At 38.8% G+C, this 26,836-nt stretch overlaps 1 protein-coding gene across 1 annotated transcript in view; it reads right to left on the bottom strand.

Moving 5' to 3' along the window:
- Positions 1-349: 349 nt before the first annotated feature.
- Positions 350-26,836, bottom strand: part of slc49a4 (solute carrier family 49 member 4) — a 45,321-nt gene continuing 18,834 nt past the window's right edge. Inside the window, exons 5-9 of the mRNA XM_082175960.1 lie at positions 26,329-26,437; positions 18,837-18,904; positions 15,181-15,308; positions 12,483-12,665; positions 350-2,143 (exon numbers count right to left, since the gene is read on the bottom strand). Coding sequence (XP_082032086.1) covers positions 2,028-2,143; positions 12,483-12,665; positions 15,181-15,308; positions 18,837-18,904; positions 26,329-26,437 — 604 coding nt within the window. The 3' untranslated portion in view covers positions 350-2,027. The remainder of the gene's footprint in view (positions 2,144-12,482; positions 12,666-15,180; positions 15,309-18,836; positions 18,905-26,328; positions 26,438-26,836) is intronic.

Below are 26,836 nucleotides of genomic sequence, written 5' to 3'. Positions count from 1 at the left end.
ACTTGCTGTGTACGCCCACTCTCAATCCTGGTGTCATCTATGATCTCATGCTTTGAAGGGTGTGGGGCATTGTGGAGCGTCTGCAAAATCCAAAAATATGACCTCATACATATAGATGCCCATGATGACACAAAAAGTTGTTTTCTCGAAGGAAGGCAGCATTCTGTAATGGCTGGTTAACACTGCCAACATTTCAATCATTGTAGTATTTTACAACGCCTTTGTACACGGCTCATCCAATCATAATTTAGAGTCAGATCTATTTGTTTTATAACTGTTATTTTCACGGTTTCTCATTACATAGAAGCCAGGTCAACATTTCGATGACAGACAGGAGAATAAGACATGATTCCATTTTAAAAACATCTTTTTAATAAGGTGCTAAAAATCTTTGACATGTATTTGCACACGGACAGGAACACGTACGCCCCTCCTGTGCCACTTATCATTAACATTACAGTGACAGAACAGAGCACAAGCACTGACTTGGCACGCACATCACAGTGGAGAGGAGGACAGAACAAAGGTCACTGTTAATTAAGGCATGTTCACAGGTAAAAGAGAGAACCGTTCTGTACAGAGAAACACGGAAAGTGATTCGCAAGCAGGCTTTTCCCAGAGGAGAACAGAACTGTGTGTGTCCAAAGTTCTCAGTTGCAAAGCTGTGGAAATGTGAGGGCTGAAAGTATTCAGCATGTCCATGAAATGCTTTTCCTTTCCACTGATAACCGTCAATCAGTTCCACTGAAGTCAATCCTAAATCCGAGTCTCAAGCCACCAAATTTCACCTTTCACAGCAATGTTGCATGCAACTAATGCGATGAAGTACCGGTAGTCTGGATTCAGATGGGCTCCATTTTTATGGTGATGCTGAAAAATGCAGGAGAGAACAGACCAGTGGGTTCACGGGTCATATGACAGGGAGAGGGAATATTGCACTCGTTGATGCATGAGGTTGTGCCACAAATCACGAAAGGCTACCAAACATGGCCGTTATTGCTGGTGTTTTACTGTTCCAGCAGTCTGTAATGCCATGTTTAAAATGCTCAGACATAAAAAACATTAACAATCCCTTACAGTCAATATTAGTGAATTAATCCCTAAAATGAGTTAATAAATTACATTTAAATGCTCTTAAAACAAACAATTCTGTAAAAAAGCTCAAAGGCTTGTGCAACAGACACCCACTGTGCGCATGCTACAGCTAGAGATGAACACAAATGGCTACCTTAACATGAATATAGATCTCTCATCTCGTAAACCACAACCTCAGACGTTTTGAGGTAACATGACACAGAATCGGACCAATCGCTGTGAAACGATTAGACTCCACAGTGGAGTGAATAATCCTTTGCATAATATGGGCTGATAAGGAAAACGAGAAGACTTGAGGACCACGGCATATGCCACTTATTGACAGACCTATCACAGGTCAATTAAAGCTTGGATCCCACAGGCTATTTACAAGTGACACTACAGCTCTAAGAGGTCCCCGGTCCACAGACGGCCATAGCTCCCGCCAGGCGGCTAATTGAGCTTGTCTATAATTATCCATTACACTCCCATTAGATGTGGTGAGAGCACTAGAGGAGTCATCACCATGGGGCACTGCCAAATCCACGAGAAGATCTGCTTGTGCTTGCATCTCTACGCAATAAATGTCCCTTATATCGTGACAGTATGTAAACAATTCATTTCCATTGATAAAAAAAAAAAGAAAAAAAAAAGTAAAATAACATATATAAAAGGGATGCATTCAGAAGGCAAAATGTCCAGGTCAGTATCTACACTTCTTTCCTCCTTAGTCAAGTCTCAGTTTCTACTGTTAGTTAAGATGCTAACACAATGCACTGCCATCACTGCTGATCATATATTTCACAATTACAACATCTTTCAAAAAAAAAGCACTGATCCATTAAAGTGAGCAACATGCTGTGTGCCCTTTCTGTGCACTCTGCTGGAATACATCGTCCATAAAAAGACAAGCCTTCGGTCTTCTTCAGCGGGAAAAAGCTCACTCGGTGTGCTCAGACAGAGACAAAGACGTCCAAATAGAGGCGGTCGTACGATTCCCTGAAGAAAAGGAGGAGCAGGAGACTGAAGATGCAGGATCCTGTCAAACACCAGTTCAACCAGGACAGCTCTGAAAAACAAAATAGCAAGGTTGACTGAGGTTAGCGATGACAGTGTTAAGAGTGCTGGATACCACGTACATCAATGCATGATAGAACAGACATGAGTTTATCATACTTTTGGAAATAGCGTTTTTTTCGCATTATTCATCGAAATAAATAAATACAAGCTAAAAATGTTTACAGTCTTTTTCCCCCACAGCATGGCATTCATTAAACACAGCTATTCTAGGCATCTTTTCTTCACGTTTGTAAGTTTCAGGTAAGTTAAAGGGGTCATCGGATGCAAAATTCACTTGTATATGGTGTTTGCATATAAATGTGTCTTTGCAGTGTGTGGACAACCACCATACAATGAAAAAAATCCATGTCACTCTTTTTTTTAATCCTCAAAAAGCTTAAACACACTCAATGATCAAGCCGTTTGGATTTTCTGAGCAATATGCAGTGGCGGATTAAGACTCTTTGGTGCCCACTGACACCTAGCGTTCTGACGTCAACCCAACTTTCATTTCCAACCAAAATACAACGTCTGTCCGACGTCGGATGTTGACTTCAGTCTGACGTTGGGTTCTGACGTCAACCCAGCTTTCGGCACTGACACCTAGAGTTTATACAACATCAGGAAGATCAGACCCTTCCTATCAGAGCAGGCCACACAACTTCTTGTCCAAGCTCTTGTTCTCTCCAGACTGGACTTTTGTAATGCTCTCTTAGCAGGCCTTTCTGGCATGTACCGTCAATCCTTTGCAACTAATCCAGAATGCAGCAGCGGGGGTGATCTTCAACGAGCCGAAGAAAGCCCACGTCACACCTTTCTTCATCAGTTTGCACTGGCTGCCAATAGCCACTCGCATCAAATTCAAGGCACTGATGTTTGCCTACAAGACAACCACTGGCTCTGCACCAATATACCTAAACTCGCTAGTTCAGACTTATGCGCCCTCCAGAAGCTTGCATTCTGCAAGTGAACGATGCCTCGTGGTGCCATCCCAAAGAGGCACAAAATCACTCTCACGGACCTTTTCCTGGACTGCTCCCAGCTGGTGGAATGACCTGCCTATCTCAATTCATTTTCAAAAAATGTCTAAAGACACATCTTTTTCGTCAGCACCTGACCAATTGCTAGCACTTACCTTTTCTATTCCATATTATTCTATTTATTTTGTTCTTCTGTAAAAAAAAACAAAAAAAAAAAAAAAAAACTTGCTATGTGTACTGTGCTAGACTAACTGAGACTTGTTACAGCACTTCTATAATTATGCCCTCTTGCTGGTCTGATTGCTTCTATTGTTCTCCTCATTTGTAAGTAGCTTTGGATAAAAGAGCCAGCTAAATGATTAAATGTAAATGTAAAATAAAATGTAAAAACTCACTCGTTTACACACTGCCTCTTTCTGCAACTTTTTTTGCAAAGTACAAAGTGAAAGTGCAAGGCTGATGCTCTGTAGTGGATTCACACATACATGAGCATTGCAAGGCAGTTTCATTTCGATTGAAAGGACGCAAAACCGCACAGCACACTCCCAGAATCTGTATGGTGCGTTTCCACTAGCCTAGCGCGGAGCAGAGCGAGCGTTTTCAATTCATATAGAAGTTTAGCTTCACGCTCACACGCAAGCTTAAAGCTCAACTTCCATTTGGAATGAATTGAAAACACTCGCTTTGCTCCGTGCCAGTGGACACGCTAGTGTAATATGGAAGTTGAAATGAAAAGCGTGAAGTATAGAATCTGGCGGTAGATCCCGCGTCCACAAAAAAAACATACACAATAGTGAAAATAATAAACTTTCACCAAACCATTCAGGGAATTTTGAACGTTCTGATGAAAGGGTATATATAGGCCTAGGCTAGAAATACGTTTGAGAATGAATCGCTTGTTTTAAAAGAGAAAAATATATTTGCGTGGTGCCCAATGGGCACTTGCCCAATTGCACATATGCTTAATCCGCCTATGGCAATATGATGTCATATTGCTCATGCTCCGCCCACGACCACTGACGGACTGTCCCGTATTAGCATATTTCCTCCCTCAGCCATTTGTATACTGTCCACCAAGGCAGGTTGCCATGGCATGTCATACATTCTCCATGGAAGAGAGGGGTGGGGTGAGCAGTTGCTCATTATCAAACATGCTTCTCGCTGTGAACAGAGCTGTTTTTGAGGAGGTAAAAAACTTATTGTTTTACACAACCATTGAGGAATTTTTACCAAAGTATGTTACAAACTTTACATGAAGACCCTAAAGAATCATCCAAACTTGTGGAAAATTGGCATCCGATGACCCCTTTAACTAATATAAATGTGTTTTTTTCTTTCTCTTTTTAGTACCTAGAAATAAGCTATTTAGTAGTACCTTAAAAAAAAACTAGCATCCAAGAATTACTGTGGTTAGTGATGACAGCATTTAGAGCACCGAATACCATGTAGCCTACTTCACACTGTAAACCCGAATAAGTTAGCAGAACTCAAAAAATGTAAGGCAATCGATTGCCTCATTTTTTTTTTTTTTTGAAATTCAAAGTTTAAGTAAGCAGAACTTGCAGATTTTAAGTTTGTACATTTCAAGTTAAGAACAATTAAAATCAGATTACACTATTTCATAAATTTAACTTAAAACCTTCATGTAATCTCAATGTGAACACTTTTATTAGTATTAACTTATAGTTTTAACAAGCTAGTTTGCTAACATACTACTATGTTATCATGCTAACAATAGTATGTTATACAGCACTTGCTGCATGAGGGCTACAATATAAAGATTTGATTTGCTCTCAAATCAAGCCGCATGCACCACTTGTCAGCATGATGGTAACTATCCAAAAACCAACATTAACAGAAATTCTTCTAAATTAGCATAACAAAACATCAGTCAATACTCAATCTCCCACTTAAAGGAGAACTCGGCAACTCTAGCGAACTCTAGTCACTTCTTCGCTGATTTTTCCTTTTGTTGTCGCATGTTTTCCCCACGAGCTCCCCCTACAGCTGTGGGGGGGGCGTATATTTCACAACACGGTCGTAAAAAACTCACTTGCGGCGGCCTCCTCCCCCTCTCTACCGCTGCTCATGTGCGTTTGTTTTGATCGGAGCAAGCCAACTGTATCGTGTGGAGCTATGTCTACCGAGGTGGGTCATCTGGTAATACATCATACATGCGTGTGTGTTTATGTCGAATTGCCGTAAAGCAATTCGTGTTTCGCGCTCGTTCTCGTTCTCGTTCTCGTTTCTCACGAGACTTCCAATTTCTATCTTGCCGGGACGGTAGTCCCCAAGTTGCAAGGTTGGTTTTCTGCCTGGGAACGCTGGGGGGAGCGGGGAAAGTCACCAATATCACCAGAACAGGTTGTTTAACCATCCAAATGAATTCTAGACAGTTTTATTAAGTTAAAAAAGTTACCAAGTTCTCCTTTAACATTAATCTTACACAAAACCCCCCCATTATATTACACTTAATTTTAGCATTTACTCTCCCATTCAAGTGCCATTGGCAAAGCATGCTGGGAAATAGACATCCCAGCCCTTTCAGTTAAACTTAAGTTTGTTTAAATTAAAATAAATCATTACATAAAACTCAAAACAATGAAACAGTTCAGTTTACTTAAAATATATCAGTTCTGTGAACTTGAAAGAAAAAGAAAGTGCTAAATACTCATAAAAGTTAATTTGACTGAACTAATTAGTTTAATTTAAGTTTGTCCTACTCAAACCAATAAATTATTTTGAGCGTTAGGGTTTACAGTGCACCGAAAGATAGAATGTTTATCATAATTTTATAAACACAGTAACATATATATACAAAAAAACAATGCAAGCCTACTTGGCCTTAAAAGGTTAGGTATACTTGTAAGGTACAAGAAAATAATGCAGAATTTTTTCACAGCTTAGCATGCATTACATTTTTTTTTCTAAAGGCAAATTCCAGTCATTTCAATAGGAGTAGTCCAGACATTCAGAATTTTGAGCAGGGGTAAAACATTTCCACAAGAATTTGCTCCATTGACCAATTGAATGCTGCCTGGTTTGAAAGTGACTTAATGTGTGAGCCGTGCTTAGTGCATCATTACATTATTAACAGTGGAAATAGAGTTTTCTTTGCCATGTGACCATGCCTTAAGTATGAGGTAATTTAATGTAAGTGGTCTTTTTTTTTTTCAATAGCCAAATAGCTATTTAGGTACTGTTTTTCAAAATCCCATATATATATAAATAATGGCCCATTTCACTACATTACAGAGCTGCAAGTGGTTACAAACAGCAATTCAAATTGACTAAATGCAGTTGGCACTTACAAACTTTGAACATAAAACAGATATCACAGCCCTTCATTTCCTTTTGACCAAACCATATACATGGTCATGCTCCAATAATCAAAGGCAAATAGACTATAAAACAAAATATATACATCAGACTGTGTGAGATAGCAGACACACACAGATTCCCACAGCCGCTCTATTCCTTACATTGGGCATTTAAAGTTACGAGAGGCTTTACGTAAGGTTGAAGTTTAAACCAGCAGCAGAATCATTTCACACGCGCTGCACATGAATACAAATATACTTTTTAAAGGACAACACTGAAAACTGCATGCGAGAGCTGTGCAAACACATTCAGAGTACATATACAGCGGTGAGCGATTCAATAGATGAAAGCCTCACACCAGCTGCTGGGGCTCTGATAGAGCGCTGGGTTGAATATAACATAAACCAGGTCAAACACACAGACCCTCGAGGACAAAGGAAAGAGCGCAACTTAATTTAATAGAGAAGTGGATTTCAATTTCAAGGCGTCCCGTATCCAGATAACAGGTTGATCAATTGCCCCTGAAGTGAGAGCTGCAATCGATGGCAGAAGGTGAAATGCATGCTGGGTCAGCTGCTGAGCCCATTTGGGATAAATGATATGATTTAGCCATGCAGCACAGTCAACACAACCAGGTACGGCGGACGATAGAGCCACGTCGACTCGAAGAAATGGGAAGCGGGGATTCTTTCCAAAAGCCCCCTCATTAATCAGGCCTTACTAGCCCTTCAGCTGCACTTGGTATAGCGGCAGGTTAATGGAGTTGTGTTTATCTGGCTATTATGTCTGTGCTGCACGCACAGAGAGAGGTAGCATCACCAGGCAGGATGTCTGCAGCGCATGTTAATGAAGAGAGCGGCTCGGCTCAGGTAATCCAATCAGACGCCCCCCCAAAAATCCGCGAGTCGTCAACAGTCACTCTTTCCAGCGCTAATGGAAGGCAGAACTTTGGACAGAGCGGCCCAACCTCTCCCTGAGGCAGCACCGCTATGGAGAATACAAAAGAAGTTGGTTTAAAGGATTCGATTTCTCCCTCCTTCTCTCGCAATAATAGGGCCACAGCAATTATATCCCGTCTGTCAGTTTACACAGCAGTCAAACTGTTATGTCGCATTTCCTTCCTCTTAATACCTGACGGCAGAATGCAGAGATGTTGTTATTAATGGTGCAATTTAGCCTGTCTCTTTCCTGCCATCGTCTCATGGGCTGTAATGTGCTGAAAAGGCCACGGTGGAATGACAGCGTAAACAGGCCACTCACCGTGACACTCAAAATCTCTTACATGCGGAGCGCTGGGACAAAAGCGAGGACAAGGAGGGAGGGATGCGAGGAAACATCCTACAGCCGCTGTCTCACGTCGTGACCGGGCGGCCCGATGTCGTCTCACTCACCCACAGGGCTCCTCACTTCCTGTCAAGCGAGCTGGGGTGTCTGAGATGGTCCTCTTATTGGTGTAATTATTCTTAATCGCTCCCCATTCAGCTGGCAGACTGATGGCATATTTCAGATCAGTTTAATGTCTTGCTCTGGCCCCAAGCAGAATCAAGAGAGGATGACTGACAGTTTGTAGGCTCTGTTTTCTCCTTATAAGATTAAACCAGTATTATATTTTGCAGTTCTGAGTTTGATTTGTTTACCTGGTTTGCTCTGGCAACACAGTCAAGCTGTGATTCTAAATATACATATGTTAATAAAGAGGAAAAATTATGTAAAAAAAAATAATAAGACAAATTAAATTAAACAAAAACGAATTAAAATAAATGATAATTAATATTATAATTAATATATATATATATATATATATATATATATATATATATAGGCTATACATACATACATACACACACACATGCATACATGCACTATATATATATATATATATATATATTATTTCTTTTTCTGCAGAGATTACAATTACAATTAAATTACTGTTTTTAAAAATTAACTTTAAGTGACAATGTCGAAAACTAAAATGAGGACATTAGCATGCACAATTAATATATATCCAAAAAGATACAATAAAATATCGCTTGATCAACCATATGGTATAGTATAGTATATGTGCATTATAACATAATATTTCATCCCTAGGAAATGTACTCGAAAAAATTACACTACTCAGCTTCAACCCAGGTTTAAGCATGGTGAGAAAAGCTCTAGGAAACTTGATTTTGCTGAAGGTTTACCTTCACAGGCAATTGAACGCGCAAAATTGAATGCTGCAAAAAGAGTTTAGAGCAGGCATACCCCATCAGGAAGTACACACTCTGGGTCTCTACAAAAGGTTACTGGACCCTTAATTTTATTATTGCCATTTGACAGACAGGCCACCCTCAAACAGTAGGTGACATGTCCTTTACTAAGCCACAATCAAAAAAGGCTGAATGTTCAATCTTTACCAGCTATTCACAGCTTTCGGATTTAAGGGTGAATGAACCAACCTTGCCAATTTAAATGTCCAGCTGGGAAGGACAGCAATGGTCACTCAATGAAGCACATCCCTTTCATTTCATTTTAAAGTAAATACAAAGAAAGTGTAAGAAATGTGTGAATGTATCATCTGTCACAGGCAGGTGCTATTCTAAAAGAACACTAATACAACCTTGGGTGGCTGAAAAAAAAGAGGATCTGAAAAATAAAAGAACATCGAGGCAGGCAGTATAAGAGGAAACAGGCAATTTTCAATGCACATTGGTAAGGTAACCAATCTACACAATAATTCAGATCTATATTAGCAATGAAATCAAAAGAAACATGGTAATTACAACAAGGTAAACAACAGAACTCTGTCAGGACTCAAGCTTCTTCTGAAGGCCGTGACACACCAAGCCGGCGACAAAAGTCGACTTTGTTTTCACCTCGCATCAGCTGTGTCTGGGCCAAAAAGCTGCACTTGATCACACCGCATAGACTATAGTCAACTGCCAACTAGCATGTGAGCTCTGCACCAGTGTATAAAGAAATAACTGTCTATATCAGCAGGTATCAATAGTCCATATTCATCTTTCAAAAAAGGAAACCGAAACTAGGACTGCAGATATTCAAACCGTAAACAAAGCAGCGCTTGCTTAACATTTTGAATACCATCATGTTGATCACTTTCTTTATTCCATGCAGTAGGCGGCTCATGTTGTTATAAAAATACTCGCTTATTGGAATGCTCAGGTAAGATGATATAAAATTAGAACAGCCTTCTGTCTGTGCCGTCTCAACTTCTTCGCTTGCTGTCATCACTTTAGCTTTTATTCTCATGCACTCATCAACTAAACTGAACAGACAATCAAATGATCTCTCTCACAGATGGCCCTAACGCCAATTCAACATGCTGAATCGGCTGAACTGTCACTGACGAGGGCCCAAATAGAGATGCATGTGGAACACACCATAAAAAGTAGCCCAACGGATGCTCACCAGCGGCCAGATGTTCTGTTTGAATACATTTTGAAACGGAATTTATTACTGTGATGCAAAGCGGAATTTTCAGCATCATTACTCCAGTCTTCAGCGTCACATGATCCTTCAGAAATCATTCTAATATGCTGATTTGGTGCTCAAGAAACATTTCTTATTATTATTATCCATGTCAAAAACAGTTGTGCTGCTTAATACTTTTGTGTAAACTGTGAAGCATTTTTATTCAGGATGATTAGGAAGTTGAAAAGAACAGCGTTTATTTAAAACAGAAATACGTAACATTTAATTTAATGCCTCCTTGCATAATAAAAGTATTAATTTCTTTCAGAAAAAATAAAAATCTTACTGACCCCAAACTTTTTCAAACGACTTTTCCAATTTTTTTTTTCAGACGAATACATGCTTCGGTTTTACGTTTGTCACTACCTCTTGTACAGAGTGTAAAAATTCCAGCATTCAAATTCTACTTTCAGTAAATTTTGAGTAGAATGTCTAGAACTGACTTCAATAATTGGTGGGTCCACTAGATGGCAACACTTTTACAGTTGGGCCATTACTTCAAAGAAATATCCTATGAAGAATATGAAAAATGCCAATGAAAACAACAAAATAAATGTTACATCAGTGTGAAAGGGTGATATTACTAGAGCTTTCATCAAATGCACATGCACATCATTTTAATGTGTTCAATTTAATCATCTGTCTAAAGTTCTATTCATTTAACTATGTGTCAAATTTTAAGTGGAACTACACCTTTAAGAGGAGGACTTTGTGCAGTTTAGCTAACAGAGAACTTATTATGTCGAGAAGGGCTTTCTGCCAGTGGAAACAGCGAGAGGTTGCAGGATGGTTCTGATGAAACAAACAGAAATCCATCCATCATCTCTTCAGCACCTACACACCGCTTGGCCTAAACAGAAAGCGTTCAAAACTCAATAGCAATGCCAACGCAATAACCACCTATATATAGAGACCTCATTGTTCCAACATTATTTTCAGCCATGGCACGGTGTTGGCGGGCAACTACGGCACTGACAACAACACAAAAACAGAACGAATCTCATGGCTTCATTTGGAACCGATAACACGATCAGATTTGAAAGGATGAGCCAGTTAAGCTCACTCATCTCAGTTTAATCTTTTCCAAGGGATCAGCAGGAAGACTGAGGAGTTTTTGCAGCCTTTCTTGACACCTGGGAGCCGTCCAGCAACCTAACTGCTCATAAAAACAGAGACCTGTCAGCCGGTCACTCAAGGCCACTGACAGAGTGGGGAGATAAGTATCACAGCGGACATCTGGATTTGACAGTGGTCAGTGTGAACAGAGCTTGACAGCAGTACAATTCATAACATATGCTAATTTCTAAAGAAAATGGGGGTGGTAAGTTTTTCACAGGCATGCATGTTGTGGGTGGTTTCCAAGACATGGCTATGAAGTTTCAGAGATGCTCTAATTGGTTTCTGGGATGTTCTTAGTGTTGGCTAGGTGGTTGCTTACTGTAAAATCTTAAAGTAAAATCATATTCTGGTCCCCATGTATGGCTCACATCTCTCCTTTAATGCATGTTTGTGTGGTTTTCACCAGTTTTATTGGTCTTTTATTGTATTGCAAGTCTGTTTTTACCCCAAAAATCTCAATCAAAAAGCAAATAAAATGCTATTATGACTTAATATTATGATATTATTTTCAGGAAAATTAAATCCCCAAATCTCATTTTTGTAATGCATAAAAACAGACTTTAAAAAAAGATGACTATATCTTTATATTACTTTATATTATTTTTAATAATACAAGAAGACTATAAATATTTATATTCTAATATAATTAATATAATTTATTTATACATCTTAGTAGTATTTGTACAACTACCTTAAACTGAATTGATAACAAATTGATTTTAACTTTGGAAAAAAATGTGAAAATATAAAATGATGAAGAATAAACGTGTTTAATTTTCCTGAAAATAAAATCACAAATGTAAAAACTTCTGACAGTAAATTGCATTTTCTTTATGCAAAATAAGATTGTATTTTTCTAAATTTTTTGGGGTGAAATGTGAACTGGACATTTCCTGGAAAGGATTTGGGAGATTCATCCATACTCTGTGAATGTTTTAGTGAATGCTGAACACCATCAATAAATAACAATCATTGAAATCTTTATGTTATCAACATATATATATATATATATATATATATATATATATATATATATATATATGTCATGTGTATATATATCATGTATGCGCTATGTAGGCACACTATATAACAAAATGCTGTTTTTTGAATGGAAAAACACATACAGCCTTTGTGTTAACCTGACAAACTGTGTTCACCAATAGCAAGAGCTAGAATAAAACTATCACGAACTACCTGTCAATCCAAAAAAAACTCTCAGAAAGTGACTCATCAATATTCAGCTGGACGCTTGTATTTACAGAGCACGTCAATCTCCCTGCCCTTTTCTCATGCGAACAGCTTTGCACTGAAAGTTAATCATCATTCAGGAGAAGGACAATGACACTGTCCTAAGTCTAAGTCCATATCTCTGCCATGTGTTTATTTAGGCTGAGTGAAAGCTTTGTTTTAATTGCTGTAAACCTTGCATTTAAAGAGTTAAAAATATCAAGGTACCTGTAAAGTAAAAGGTGAGGAAAAACAGCAAAAGTCCAGTGAAGAGGTTGCTGAGGAAGGTGACCACTCCACAGGTGATGCCCTCAGGTACAGGGTAAACCGTCTCAATGAACAGCTCCAAGAAGATGGGCACACTACTGTTGATGAAGATACCCACCAGGATGCAGGAGGTGTAGAGAGTGGCTAAAGGAGCAAAAAGAGAGAAAAAAGTGAGAGAGAGCTGAATCTCAAATACATTTCTAGAATAATACCTTCTTTACACAGGAAGAGAAAGACTTTGCAACTGATTGAGTGGAAAAAAACCTTTCTAATTAAATTTTTTTTCTTCCTTCGCTGGCAAACCCCATTTCAGCAGATAATACACTAATCAACTACGAAAACACTTACAACCTCATATTTAAGTAATGACTATAATGTGCTAAGTTGGTACTACATAAATCTTTCTTATTATCTTAGCAAAGCTGAAGTTTAATGAAGTGTGGAAATTGCAATAAAATGTATTTTATTCCAATATTAAATACACTTTCATTTCCAAAACCCCATTTTGCTTAAAGCCACACCGTGGACTTTGTGACCTAAAGAGTTGACGCATACAAGTTATTTTAAATGATTCCTCAGGCCAATATACAGCGTTTGACACTATTAATGCTCCGAGCGGGGCTGCCCTCTTGAAATACCGCCTATGTAAGTTTGGAGAAGACGGACCGTCGTTGGCCAGGTCATGTGACCTGGAGAACGTATCGCTTTACGGCCATCACGTGACCATAGGCTCTGATATACTCATGGAGCAGACTTTTGCGACAGTGCTGCGGCGCTTGTGGCCTCTAGGGGCGCTAGACGTGAAAGTTACAGGTCTAGCGCCCCTAGCGCCCGCAAAAGTTCCGCGGTGTGGCTTTAAAAAAAGTGCCAAAAAGAAACACCTTGCTATAGAAACTCATCAGTCTATTGTCATTCTCAGTGATAGAAGCTACTCCATGTGTGGGCGCGCAGTAGTGTTTTAAACAAACCCAAACTGGTTCTAACCAGGGCAAAGAGAAAAGGATGGCCCAATTACACAAAAACAAGGGAAAATGCACATCAGAGCCTCAGCTGCCAGCGTAAGTGAAAAGTACATAGCAATCACTAGGTTTCATTACAAAATGGGCTAAACAACTAAAAGATTGGTTGGTAAATAAGAAAAGATTATTATAGATGAATAACTCGATGCTTGAGGTGTGGGGGTACATAAAAAGAGAAACAAACTTATGGGAACAACACCTACGGGAAAGGTTGCAAAAAAACATGGTATTTTTTGCATTTTTCGGCATCACCATAAAAATGGAGCCCATCAAATTGAAACATTAAAAATGGATTTAATGTACACTACCGTTCAAAAGTTAGGGGTCGGTAAATTTTTTTTAATGATTTCGAAAGACGTCTCTTTTGCTTTTTTTTTTTTTTTACACAGTAAAACAGTAAATTTTTTAATATTTCACAATTTTACTAACTTTTTAAACAAAGTTTAATATAAGCTTTTATATTTTAACACATTGTATTCCTGTGATGGCAAAGCAATTTTTGACCAATTTAATGCAATCTTGGTGAATAAAAGCATCAAGCACTTTCATAAACATGTTCATTATGAATGATTCCCAACTTTTCAGTGTAGTGTAGTTGTAATCATGAAAAATATCTGAGATATGTGTAACCATGGTATAAATAGAAGAACTGACAATGGCACCACTGCATTTTGAAAAATGTTAAAGTCAAGGTAGTAATGTGGCCAATTATTCCTTACATAATGTTAGACAATGGATATAATTTTTTCTGTATTATTTGAATTCTTTTTAGAACATTCAGATACAAGACAAAATATTTAGCAATAAAGCACTGTTCTATGAAAAGTGCCTGCACTGCATTTACAATCAAATGTGTTTATTCAACCATGCACTGTTGCTTCTAAGCAATGGCAATTCATGTTGAATGCCATTCAGAGACATCTTGCATGTCGCAATGACTGAAAGAGAAGCAAAAAAAACAACAAAAAAAAACAAAAAAACACTGGCATTGCACAAAACATAGACACATTTGGCTCGTGGCTGGCATTAATTTGACACACTGGATGTAAGGAAGTACTGGTATTTAACCATTGTTTTGACAGTGTATTAAATGACAGTGGCACCATTAGATTACATGGACACGGTGGGCGAAGGTCCATTGTCAGTTATTCCTTGCATAATGATTCCATCTAGAATAAGTTCTGATGAATTGATGTTGCCACAACATAGTCTTGTGTTCATTAGTGAGTGATATGAATCACGACAGGCATGGGAAGGCACGGATGGCAACAGGACATGCGTGTGCGATATAAAATCATGCCAGATGGAGAGATGGCCCATGAGTCTGAAAGCTCTGTCTGCCAGGAATTCTGGGAGAGAGCAGATAAAAAAAAAGTCAGGTGCCAACCATAAAATGATAATTGATGGAAATATCTGAGCTGGCTGATCTATGGGGCATATGTTTGTTTCAGGCCGGCTTCTCTAGATACCCACTCCCCTTTTCTCTTCACGGATCAGGACTTAATGAGTTCCTCTGGCTCCCTCTCACAGATAAAATTGCAGCTTGCTATGCTGCTGTTTGCCTAGCAGACTTCCCGCGGGCCAACAGTTTTGTGGATGTGCACAAGGCAGAACATACTGTCCTTTTCACCACAGTGTACCTTTCGTGGAGGGCAGGTGAGTGAGCCTGGTCAAGCAGGTGAGAGTGAACCAGGTGGCCGCCAAGGATGCACCGGCAAACATCAGCACGAGAATCAGCTTTAACATCCCTCGAATATAGTCAGCAAACCTGAGGGCAAAAACAGAAAACATAAGAAAGCAGGAGGAGAGAGAGAAACGTGAATCTCGAGTCATAGCTCAAAGGTGACAGAACAAAACACGCACAAAAAAAAAACTACAGAGGAGGCAAATTATAGGCAGGCGCAGGTGAAACTTTTTCACAGATGTTATTTTCGGCACCAACGTCAGAGACGAGGCGTGCGCGAAAAATCTTGTCCCTCAAAAACAAGCCAACTGGAGATATCTCAAAACAAATCCTCACAATCTAATATATTTCATAGCTTCTGACTAAGTTCTCCACACAGTCTCCTCTCATCAGACATCAGACACAATTTAGCACCTCTAACATGACGGCAGCAATACATAGCAATATCACTAGGGCATGTTATTCATCACCTTTCCTCACAACAGAGATGAAAGCCATCATAATAAAAACACTTAATGGTGGAGTTAGCTGTTATTTGTTGTGTCGGGGTTGCAAGACTTATTTTGAATAATGGCTAATGGGCTTTTAATGCCTTTTAAAGTAATTATTCACCTCAAAATGAAAGTTTTGTCATCCTTTACTTGCCATCATGTCATTCCAAACATGTGAATTTGTATATTCGGTGGTACACTAATGGAGAAATTTATCAGGTTGTTCATGCAGCTCGATACAATGGAAGTCAATGGTAACCAAAGGAAGTCACCCTCCCAAAAAAAAAAAAAAAAAAAAAGGTGCCCCTTATGACTTAAAAGGCATATTTCAAATCTTCTAATGCAGTTAAATAGCTTTGTGTGAGGACAGGAATGTATGTAAATATTCACAGAAAATCTTTACAGCTCTCAAATCTCATAAACATTCCGATATATTCAAATAAAATGTTCCACTCTAGGTTAGACATCAATGATATTATGCATATAAGATTTATAGACTACCTTTACAACACATTTATGGTGTTGTGGGCATTTTTCAACATTTCTCCTTTCATGTTCCATGAAAAAAGTAATATGGGTTGGAATACATGTCATACGTTAGAACAACATATAAATGAATAACAGAATTTCTATTTTTGGGTGAGCTATCCCTTTAAATATAAAGCATTAACTTCAATCGGTTGTCAACCTCACTTTCTTGACCCAACAACATCGCCTTCTTCATTCGAAAATCAATGTCACCCCTACCTCCCGACTGCTGTCTGACAATTAAAGTCTGGTGGTTTGTCAGGCATCCCAGTGTTTGCCCAACCACTCAGTATACCTCACACCACAAACCGTTAATTGACCTGCGGAGACAGCCTCTTATGATTCACTCGTCTAGGATAACTCCACCATAACGGCGAACGAGGACGAGTCTTTGACGAGGGCTTGCGGCCATTATATCCTCCTCCGGAATCGCATCAATTAGAATGTGCAGCCATCGCCCCTGCAGCTCGATTTTAATGCATCCATTTTTCTAAAGCATGGACTTGACCCAAAGGGATGCGCTCTGCGGCGGAGAGCAGGTGGTGTATAATAACTCATGTTAACGCATTTGCTGCATGATTCGTGGCACAGGGAGGGCGCTGGACCCTGTAACTCACAGGGGCCTATTAACGAGAGATCACTCGCCAAACAACCACTAATAGGACCGTGCTGCCGCCGAGACTTAGTGGGGCATCTGTTGCTTCTTTCTGCTACCTGTCCCAAATGAACAGCCAATATGAGAAAAAAGCTAACACGTAAAAGTGCCAAAGAAACTGGCGGGGTGTGCAATCTTCAATCAGCTTTATCAATCCCCATTCGGCTTGTGGCTCACGACTCGATTTGAATCGCACACAACTAGGGCAGCTCAAAAGTCTTTATTGATGGTTTACCCCACTTTGTCCCTCCCTATCTTAATGGTAATGCGTGTACCAAGCCCAAAACCAATACAGCAATGTGGCAATTGATTAAATGCAGTTTCCTAATTAAAAGGTTTTCAAAATGCAAAACCTGACTGGATGTACTGATTTGAGCCCTCCAGCAAACATTAGTCATTGGGGACAGACAAATCTCTTGCTTTTTGCAGACAACAGTTTGCTCTTTCTCTCTTCTCTATGCCAGTGTCTTAATCTGTCTGTGCGACGTGACCATTTCATTAGCATTTTCTCCCACTGTTCATAACAAAAGCTGATTTTAATAAATTAGCAGAAAGAGAATAAATTAGCTTTGGGATCAGGGAGGATCCAAAACACCCTGGAAAAAAAAGTGGCCTAACAAAGACAGAATAAATATCTTTCCAGCAGGAGCGTAGGAACGATCTGAAAAGCATGACACAAGTTTGACACTGGTTTATATGCCTAGTTGCCAGGGATACAGTCATATCAGACCATTTTAAAGCTAAATAAAACCTTAGAAAGTTTCTAGAAACGTCAGCATTCTAGATGAAACTTTGTCATGAAACTTTAATAATTAGGCCTAAAACATTGTTGTGACAAGTATAAATATATAAAAATGCATATTTTTGTGAAAAAACAACAAGTTTTCTTCTGTTGTTGATATCTTCTTTCCGCAGGATTTTTTTTTTTTCTGTCAGTGGCTCACCACACAAACTGTGCCAGGCGTGGGTTATATTCATGAATATGTATTATTTGATGTGACATTTGCCCTAATTGATTCGCTGAAAGCTGGTAGCCATTGTACGATTACCACCTGCCATTTAGCCCACTCCTAAAGCTGGTCTTAAAAGTTATAATTTTTTCTAGCTGTGAAAAGGTACATATTTTTTCAGACCCTCGCTGGTGAATTTTAATGCCAACTTAGAATGTTGAATTGGAGGTGGAGCTTGTCAGTGAGCCTGTCACTATGATTGGCTGTTCAGCTTAGCGAACCAGTGCGTGAGAAGAAAAATGGGAGTAAAAAGCAAGCAAATGACAATACCAAGAGGGCACACATAGAAAGCTCTTCTCATTTTTCATCAGCATCTCATCTGTGATGATTTTCAATGAATTCGTCTGTGGAGAGCTAGACTTGTTTGAAAATGGTAAGAGCAAGTGCAGCTTTGTTTACAGTTTGCATATCCGCAGTCCTAGCTTTTGGTTTCCTTTTTTTAATTACGATTACAGGCTCTTAGCTGGTATGGATGGAGACTTCCAAAGCAGTTGGATAGAGAGCAAAACAGAACAGTGGTCTTGAGACGCATTTATAAAAGTTGAACTATTTTTACCTTGATGCGAAACTCAAGGTGTTGAATGAATGAGACACCTATTGAAACCACTGAGATGGCCGAAGATGCGAATGCAGGAGTTTAACAATATTTGTTTTGAAATGTTTTGTTGAAGGCAGTGGATTTGTTACAAAAGCGATGCTTTGATGGCTATAAAAACGATGCTTTAACAGAGATGAATTTAGAGAGAGTTTTAGCTTGCTGACAGTCCCAGCAGTAAGTCAGTAAAGCTCATTCCTGGATTATTATGTGACTAATGTTTAAGGGTCTGCTACTTCTCTTTTCCATGTCACTGGATAATACATGTACAGTAAATGTTAATTAGTTGCAAATGCATGACAGCATCACCATCATTTCTCAGGCATTACTCACCTCGCCATGGCCACACCAAACACACAGCCTCCAACTATGGACCAGAACCCGATCCAGCCAGCGTCCACCTATCAGAACAGAGAAATGTGTTATCAGAGGGGATTATTCGCTGCTTGTGATGCTGGACATCACTCGTGACGAAGCAGCCTGATGGGGAGTGAGCCAGGAGCTTCAACAGTCTGAGCAACTGTGTCTATCAGAGAGAGACTGGCAGACTACATGCTGTCCACGGACATATCTTTGATGAGCAATCTGGTTCAGCAGCAGACTTCATAAAACAGATGGTCTGTGTCAGGCATGGCTGAGGTCAACCACAGTATTGATTAGAGCAGGGATACAAAAAAAAGTTCCTATATGAGAACCAAATAAAATGCTACATATTGTTTGTCAAAGCACCCCCCATAGTCACACAAAATCCTGTGGGAAACACTGCAATAGTATTGATTCGGCCAAAGTTATTTAGTAAAACAACTTGACTGTGATCTTGACTGAGAGTCATTTCTCACCCTCATGTTGTTCCAAAACCCCGTAAAACACAAATTAAGATATTTTTGATGAAATCTCCTTCATAGGCTTATATGTAATCGATATCTGCCATCCCAGAAAAGTTAGTAAAGACATCGTTAAAATAGTCCAAGTGACTACATTGGCTCAACCTTTAGTTTATCAAGTGACGAGAATACTTATTGTGCGCAAAAACAAACAAAAATAACGACTTTATTCAACTATTAATTTTCTTCTGTGTTGGCCTCTGAGTGAGTTCACGTAGTGTAATAGCGCAGCGCTTCTGGTTTGTACGTCAGAACGTAGGCTCACTATTGGCTGACGCTGGTCATGTGTGTGATGCGTGTGATACTGGCTGCACTGTTACACTATGTGAACTCACTCAAGAGGCCCAGACAGAAGAAAATGAATAGTTGAATAAAGTCGTTATTTTTGGGTGAACTAACCCTTTAACTGTTCTATCAAACAACTACATATGACCCGTTTATTTATATCTTCTCTGCCAATCAAAAGAGTTCTAAAATACACTCGTCTCTCGTCCACCAAAATATACCATGCAAGGAGAAAGATTATTCTAGTCAGAAAAAGTTACAGCATCAGACTTTGATTTGGCTGATTTGATAGCTAGCGAAGCTAACAGAGCGCTCCAAAATGCTGGCTCTGTCTGGGCATCAGCCTTGATCCCCTGGGGGTGGTGATGGGGAGGGGAATGCTGGCTAAGCTCTCTGCCATCAGGAACAACATCTCTCACCCAATGCACCGGACTGTCACTGCACAGGAAAGCACCTTCAGCAAAACACTTATTACACAAAAGAACATTCCTTAGGTACTTCTTACCTGTGGCTATCAGGAAAAACAACTGTACCCTGAGCTGAATCTCACTGTCTTTGGCTGGGTTGTAATGTCACTATTCAGAGAACACTGAGTTCATGAATATTACTTCGCTCATTGCAAGCTAATCTTCCTAGACCAGAGTGTCACAGTAGCTAATTAACATTCATGATTCATGCTAACTAATATAAAAATTCCATGTTGTTTTGGGATGTAGTAGAGCTCACCTCCAAGATGAACTGAAATATCAACAATTTAACAGGACACGTTCAAAAATGATTTAAATTCATTATTCCTTCCCTTTAAAATGGTCAATAACACGCTGATTGGATATTTCTCATAAATGTAAGGTCAGTCTCGTGAAGTGTGATTTGTGTGACACTTAATTTGTGCACAAATGAACGTGACATTTATTTGACAGCTTCATCGTTGTAGAATACTCAAAATCAAATGTAATGTTGATTTTATGTTGTAATGTTGTCATTTTAGCATGTGTGGAGATTCAGCACTGTGCATTTTCAGTTTCTCCACCTTCTTAACACTGTCCCTGTCTGGACAAGTACATTCTCACTTAAAAAGCATTAAGACACCGCTGCTCCAGGGATTTATAAGGTCTGAGGATACATGTGCTGATGAAATGTCTTACTGCAGGGGTAAAAGACATCTTTATCTATTTGAAATAAACATCAAGTGCTTAAACTACAGTGAACCATACCATATATCAGAATGTCATATATCATGCGATTTTAATGCGAGGCAGCAGAGGTAGACTTCATAATTTAATATCTGCCAATGGGGATGTAAGCTAAAAGTTTGGGGGGAGTGAAGTGGCAGAGAGAGTCCCGGTTCCAGCGCCCCTGGATGTATTAATTGCTATTTCCCATTCTGTGATTTATGTCTACTTCTGTAACGCTGCAATGCTATTTCTTTTGGCAAAAAGTGTAAATCATGTGTGTCCAAAGCATTATTTCAAATTCAAATTTTTCTGTCATGCAGTATAGTGCATTGTGATGGTTAGGACTCGGGACAAGGTGGAGAATGATACGGCATACATCCCAATTACACTGATGTTACTGTTTTATCCTAATACAATATAATGTATGAATATTTTGTTATACGTTCTGTTGTGATATAAATTGCATACTTCTGTGAAAGCAAACACTTTCTTCGGGTATTCTAGATCTCCGTGCTTCATGATCTTAACTCACTAACATGTTTACACCGGAAACCTTAGGGGCAAAAAACATGGCATCACTCACTGAAATGGGTTTTAAAATCAGAAAACCACATAGCTCCCCCTATAGTTTTAAACAGGGCGAAATAGTTCTACACACACCATCACAAAAGCGAGCCTTTGGTTTCCAGTGTAAACATGTAGGTGAGTTAAGATTATCAAGCACAGATATCTAGAATACCAGAAGAAAGTCCTAGAGCTCCTCCTGTCTTAAAAATAAATGACTTAATTAAGGAACTTGAGAGATGAAACCATGCTGATGATCTGGGTCTGTGGTGGAGTAGTGAGTTTGATGTGAGTTTGATGTGCGATTAAACCCGAGGTTCTGTGGGGTGCGGACTGGATTGATTCCATTCCTAGAGCTTCCGAACAAATGGGTTTTTGGGGTGCGGACTGATGGGGCAGTGAACCCGAGATTACCCAGTGAGTCAGTCCTAGAGCTCCTCCTGTCTAATTTAGGGAAAAATCGGGTCCATCGGAGACGTCCAATAGATTTCTTAGGCGTGCCGAAAGAACACCAAATACACAGTGTAATCATCATGGGAAAATCTCAGAGTAAAACTGGGAGTTGTGAAAAATATCTGTTTTGCCAGATGAGAAGTTTATCTATGTATCATCTTTTTACTATTTTAATTCATTTTATAACTGTATCATATGTCTCTTTTAATTTTTTTTATAACTTTTATATAATTTCTTTTATATTTTGTGATTATTTTAATTATTTTCTGTAAAGCACTTTGAATTGCCATAGTGTATAAAATGTGCTATATAAATAAACTTAACTTGCCTTGCCTTTGTTCTGAGCAGTTTGAGGCAGCTTTAATAAAACAGTCACTCTTAATGTTTCTCAACACCAGCAAAGCACCTTGAGTTTGATGATGACTTTCCAAGGGCAAAGGGTGTCTGCCTAATCAGTGCACAGCCATTGTGCGCAGGCTTAATGGCCATTCACCATTAATGAAGCAATTAGACAAGACTGATTAATGTAGCGGGGGACTATATACTTGCAGCTAATTATTGTTGAACTGCTCTACATGCTTACTGCCTCAGGGCTCTACCATTCCACTCATAAATTACTGTGTGCGAACGTGGAAACTTATTTGTTGTGAGTGACTTCTGACACCAATCAACATGCAAGAACTTAACATCTTCAGAATAAAAACTTTCACACCTTAGGCCCTATTTTAACGATCTGAAACGCAAGTATCAAACGTGAAACGCAAGTAACTTTGTGGGTGGATCTAAATCTAAAATGGGTTGGTCTGAAGTAGCTACATTACTCATAGGTGTGGTTTGGGCGTAACGTGAAATAAACCAATCAGAGCATCATCTCACATTCCATTTAAGAGAAGGTGCGTTTGTTCCATGGCGTATTGCTATTATAACGGCGGATTTGCCAGGCTCAAGCAAGGAGCGGTTCACAGCCGAGGAGACCGACGTTCTCGTCAGGGCCGTAAAAGACAGAAAAGTGATATTGTATGGGGATGGGAGAAACCCACCCAAATTAGCTTCGGTTAAACAGGCGTATAATAATTTTGTTAAATGTGTAAGCTAGATTTATGCCTATTTGTTCACATCTTCAAGGACACCACAATGATTTCCCTCATGTGGGATATTTTTCCTTGTAATTATGTATGGTTTGCAAAAATGGCAACTGCTGCATCTGTGTAGATGAGAGAAGCAAAGTGTATGCGCGTTGTGCACACGCTACATTATGGCCAAGCATCCGCCCTTAAAATAGCATCTGAACTTGCCACTGAAAACGCGCCACTGACTTAAGACTAGGTTTTTCCTGGTCTGTGGCGGAACTGTTTTCTGGAACTGCAAAATAGCACCAGGGAACATTTGCGCCGGAACACGGCTCCTCTTTTGCTGAACCGCCCCCGGGAGCGCAAGTTCATTCCTTAATTTACCGACGTGCGTCTGTCGAGGGAAAAGTCCGCTGTGCGTCGGGTGCAAAATAGGAATGATACATGCGTCGGTGTACAAAGTCAATTGCGCTGGGTGCAAGATAGGGCCCCATGCCATGACTGGATGCTTTTCATTGCTTTCTATCCAAGTCAACAGAGAAATCATTCAATGTAAAGTAAATTGCTAACACTTTATGACAAGGTCCCATTGATTAATGGATTAAGGATCATGAATAAACAACGTTAGAATAAATGTTAGTTCATGTTAACTGTTGCATATACTGTACAATACATTCAACCTTATTATAAAGTGTTACCAGCAAAGTCAAAGTCCTAATTTAGTTTTTCAATGTGATCCAGGCTGAATTAATTGTTGAAGTTTAATACTTAAAATTTGGGATTTTGAACAAATCCCTAACATGAATGTTTGAGGAATATCAATACACTGCTGCCTTGTAAGCAGTTCCATGTATTATCATTATTATTTTTGTAACAGTCTGACTTCTAGAAATCTATATATAATTTCAGTTTGTCTGATAACACTTATTTCTCTTCAACCAAATTTAAATGACTAGGAAAAAAAGACTTTCTTAACAATAGTGAAATATTAAAATGGGAGAAAGAAATGCTTGAGGCGTACGCTTTCAATTGTTGTTAAAAAAAGAACTGAGACTTGAATGAGAAGATGGAAAATTCAAATTAGTCTCACAATGGCTTTGGCAGCAGAGACATATTGTGGAAAAAGGAAAAAAGGCATTCTATCTTCAACTTGCATGATTTTCTTTCCAATACTGGTTCAAAGACCACTTAGTTTACCTGGAAAAGAAACTACAAGACATGAAAACATCATCTTTGTCTCTGCAAGCCAGTAATTCAGCTGGGCCTAGAATGTTGTGTGATTGCTTTGGCCCATAACTCTAACATTTCAGATGCAAATGTGAGGAGGCTGGGGAGAATCAGAAACTCTGAGGTGGAGAGCTCATCTCGTTAAGCTGTGGTTGGCCCATCAAAGATGAAGTACTTTTGTGAGTATGCAAATAAAAGCGTCTTGAGCATGTATGTTTGATTAGATTCTGATGAGCTCTGTTAGGAGAGGGAACGGCTGGAGAGGGCTATCTACATGTGGATAGCTTTGGATTTTCAAAACTATAATTAGATGTTTTTAACAGCTTGTTTTGAAGTTCAAAGTCCACCCATTCAAGCCTGCCAGTTTTTTAAATGAGAACGTATAGAAAGTTAAACAGTTTTTTGGTCAGAGTTTCCAGTCAATACTTCAATTTGTGTTTGTACACCCAGGGTTAATTATGAGTCAATAACCGTTTAATCCAAAGGAATTACATTTCATTTTGATCATAATTAAAATTATAGAAGGTGCAAATGATTTGTACATCTGATAAATGCTTGTTTCAGACACACACAACTATTGAAAATACGGTGGCGCATTTCTGCCACATATTTTTTCCACTCAATTATTTCTTAATAATGATGTCATTTAAACAAAATATTTTCTCGTAATAACTAGATGCTATGTCGTTAAAACAATATGTTTTCATGAGATAACGATATATGCTTTTCCTGTTATGAGATAAAATAACTTGCGCTGTAGCCTGCATCAATGGCAGTGCCCATAGCATGGGATTGTTGTGATTTATTGATGTTCAGTTTATCACAGATACTTAATCGAAACACATAAACCAGTTTATAAACATTAGTCGGGTGTGATGAAAAAGATTTATTTTATTTTATTTTATTTCCGACACATATTTCATTATTTAAAGGGCCGCACACAAGCCTACTGTATATTTGTGCACAATATTTCAGAGTCTGACCATCTTTTTTTATTAAAGAAATGCAAGAATTGAATTCAAACATATCACATGACACAGCATTATTCATTCAGGTTATGCGTTCAATAAAACATTAATTATGAGTAAAGACTGTACAAATTAAACAATAATAAATGTTCAGATTGCTTTCATTCTCTGACTTTAGTTTCCGATAAAATCGTCAAGTGTTAAAACTGAAGTCGTTCAAATAAAGAAATGTTTCCAGCCCAGAGTCGATTATTCAAAAATAACTGGTTTGATCATCTTAAACGATCAAATAAAAACCATAACACTAACATTTACATTTAAATAGAGTGTATTCCAATTATTCCTCTGGAAGTAACTTGAGCAGTGTGCAGATCCTTGTTTATCTCATGACTGTGGCAACATCGGCAGTGCCGGCTAACGCCTCGTTCACAAAACATTGCACATTAAAATGGAAATTACCCACACATGGTAGGTTATCATGTAAGGCTAATTAAACCATTTGAAATGCTGATTTTTATTGTTAAAGGTATAGCGGAGGATCTTTCCAAATTTTAGATAAGACCCGCCCTCTCCACTTTTTGAAAAGTTTGATTGATTCACCAGAATGATTGACAATTAGGAGGACCAATAGTTTAGACTACCCACCAGGAAGTAAAACATCCTCCGCTATACCTTTAAGTTCAGCCAGTTTAGTATGATTTTCTTTTCAAAATTGGCAACCGACCATTGACAATAATGCAGGAGGAAATTCGATTACACTACAAACCGAAGCCGGATGTGACAATATGCGGACTGTGATAAAGTATGATATGAATAAAAATATGAAAAATATGCGGACTGTGATTCCCACGTTATCACGTCACGTACAAAATATGTCATTTTAACGATATTATCTCGTTATAACAGGAAAAGCATACAAAAATTGAGTTTTAATGACATAGCATCTTGTTATTACAAGAAAATGTATTGTCTTAACAACATAACATCTTGTATGAGAAATATAGTTTAAATGACAACATCTCGTTATTACGGCATAATTGATTGGAAAAAATTAAATGTATGTGGCAGCAATGACCCACCATAGACACACATGGAAACAGCCAAAAATAAACAGGTCTTTGTATATTTGCAATACTTTTTTTCCAGGAAATAATGTAACATCTAAATGAGCCCAGCATGGAGCATGGAATATGTCTTACCTGGCTGACTTGAACAGGTGTTAAAATCATGTCCAACACGCCGGCCCAGCCGGCAACAACCCCTGTGGGCACGGAGTAGGCGAGCGCTATCATCAGGAAACGCATGTTGCTGGAAAAAAAAAAGCAAAGATGTAGACTGAAGAAAACTTTTAGAAATAGAACACTATGAAAGCACTTTAAGATACTAGGCTGTATTTTGACTGTGTACGACGCACATTTTTGAAAGCGCAACAGATCTTTCAGAACTGTCATGAAACTGAACATCAAAGCTTTTGCATCTCAAACAGATTGTAGAGTTTCCTTCCTATGCCTTCCAGCCTGTCACCAAACATTTATCCTACCTTGCCCAGTGACAGAGAGATAAAAATCTCCTTAATACGGGAAATAGACTGAACTGATAGCAGAAGCAGATATCAGGCCAGCAAAATGCTAGAATAAAGACATGCCCATAAGCGGTGCTCTGTCTTACATTGATTTAGCTTTCTCAACTGAATGTGATTCTTAAGAG

Source organism: Leuciscus leuciscus (genome assembly GCF_965113295.1).
Source record: "Leuciscus leuciscus genome assembly, chromosome: 7".
Lineage (NCBI taxonomy): Eukaryota > Metazoa > Chordata > Actinopteri > Cypriniformes > Leuciscidae > Leuciscus > Leuciscus leuciscus.
This window is presented reverse-complemented; position numbering and strand designations above follow the sequence as displayed.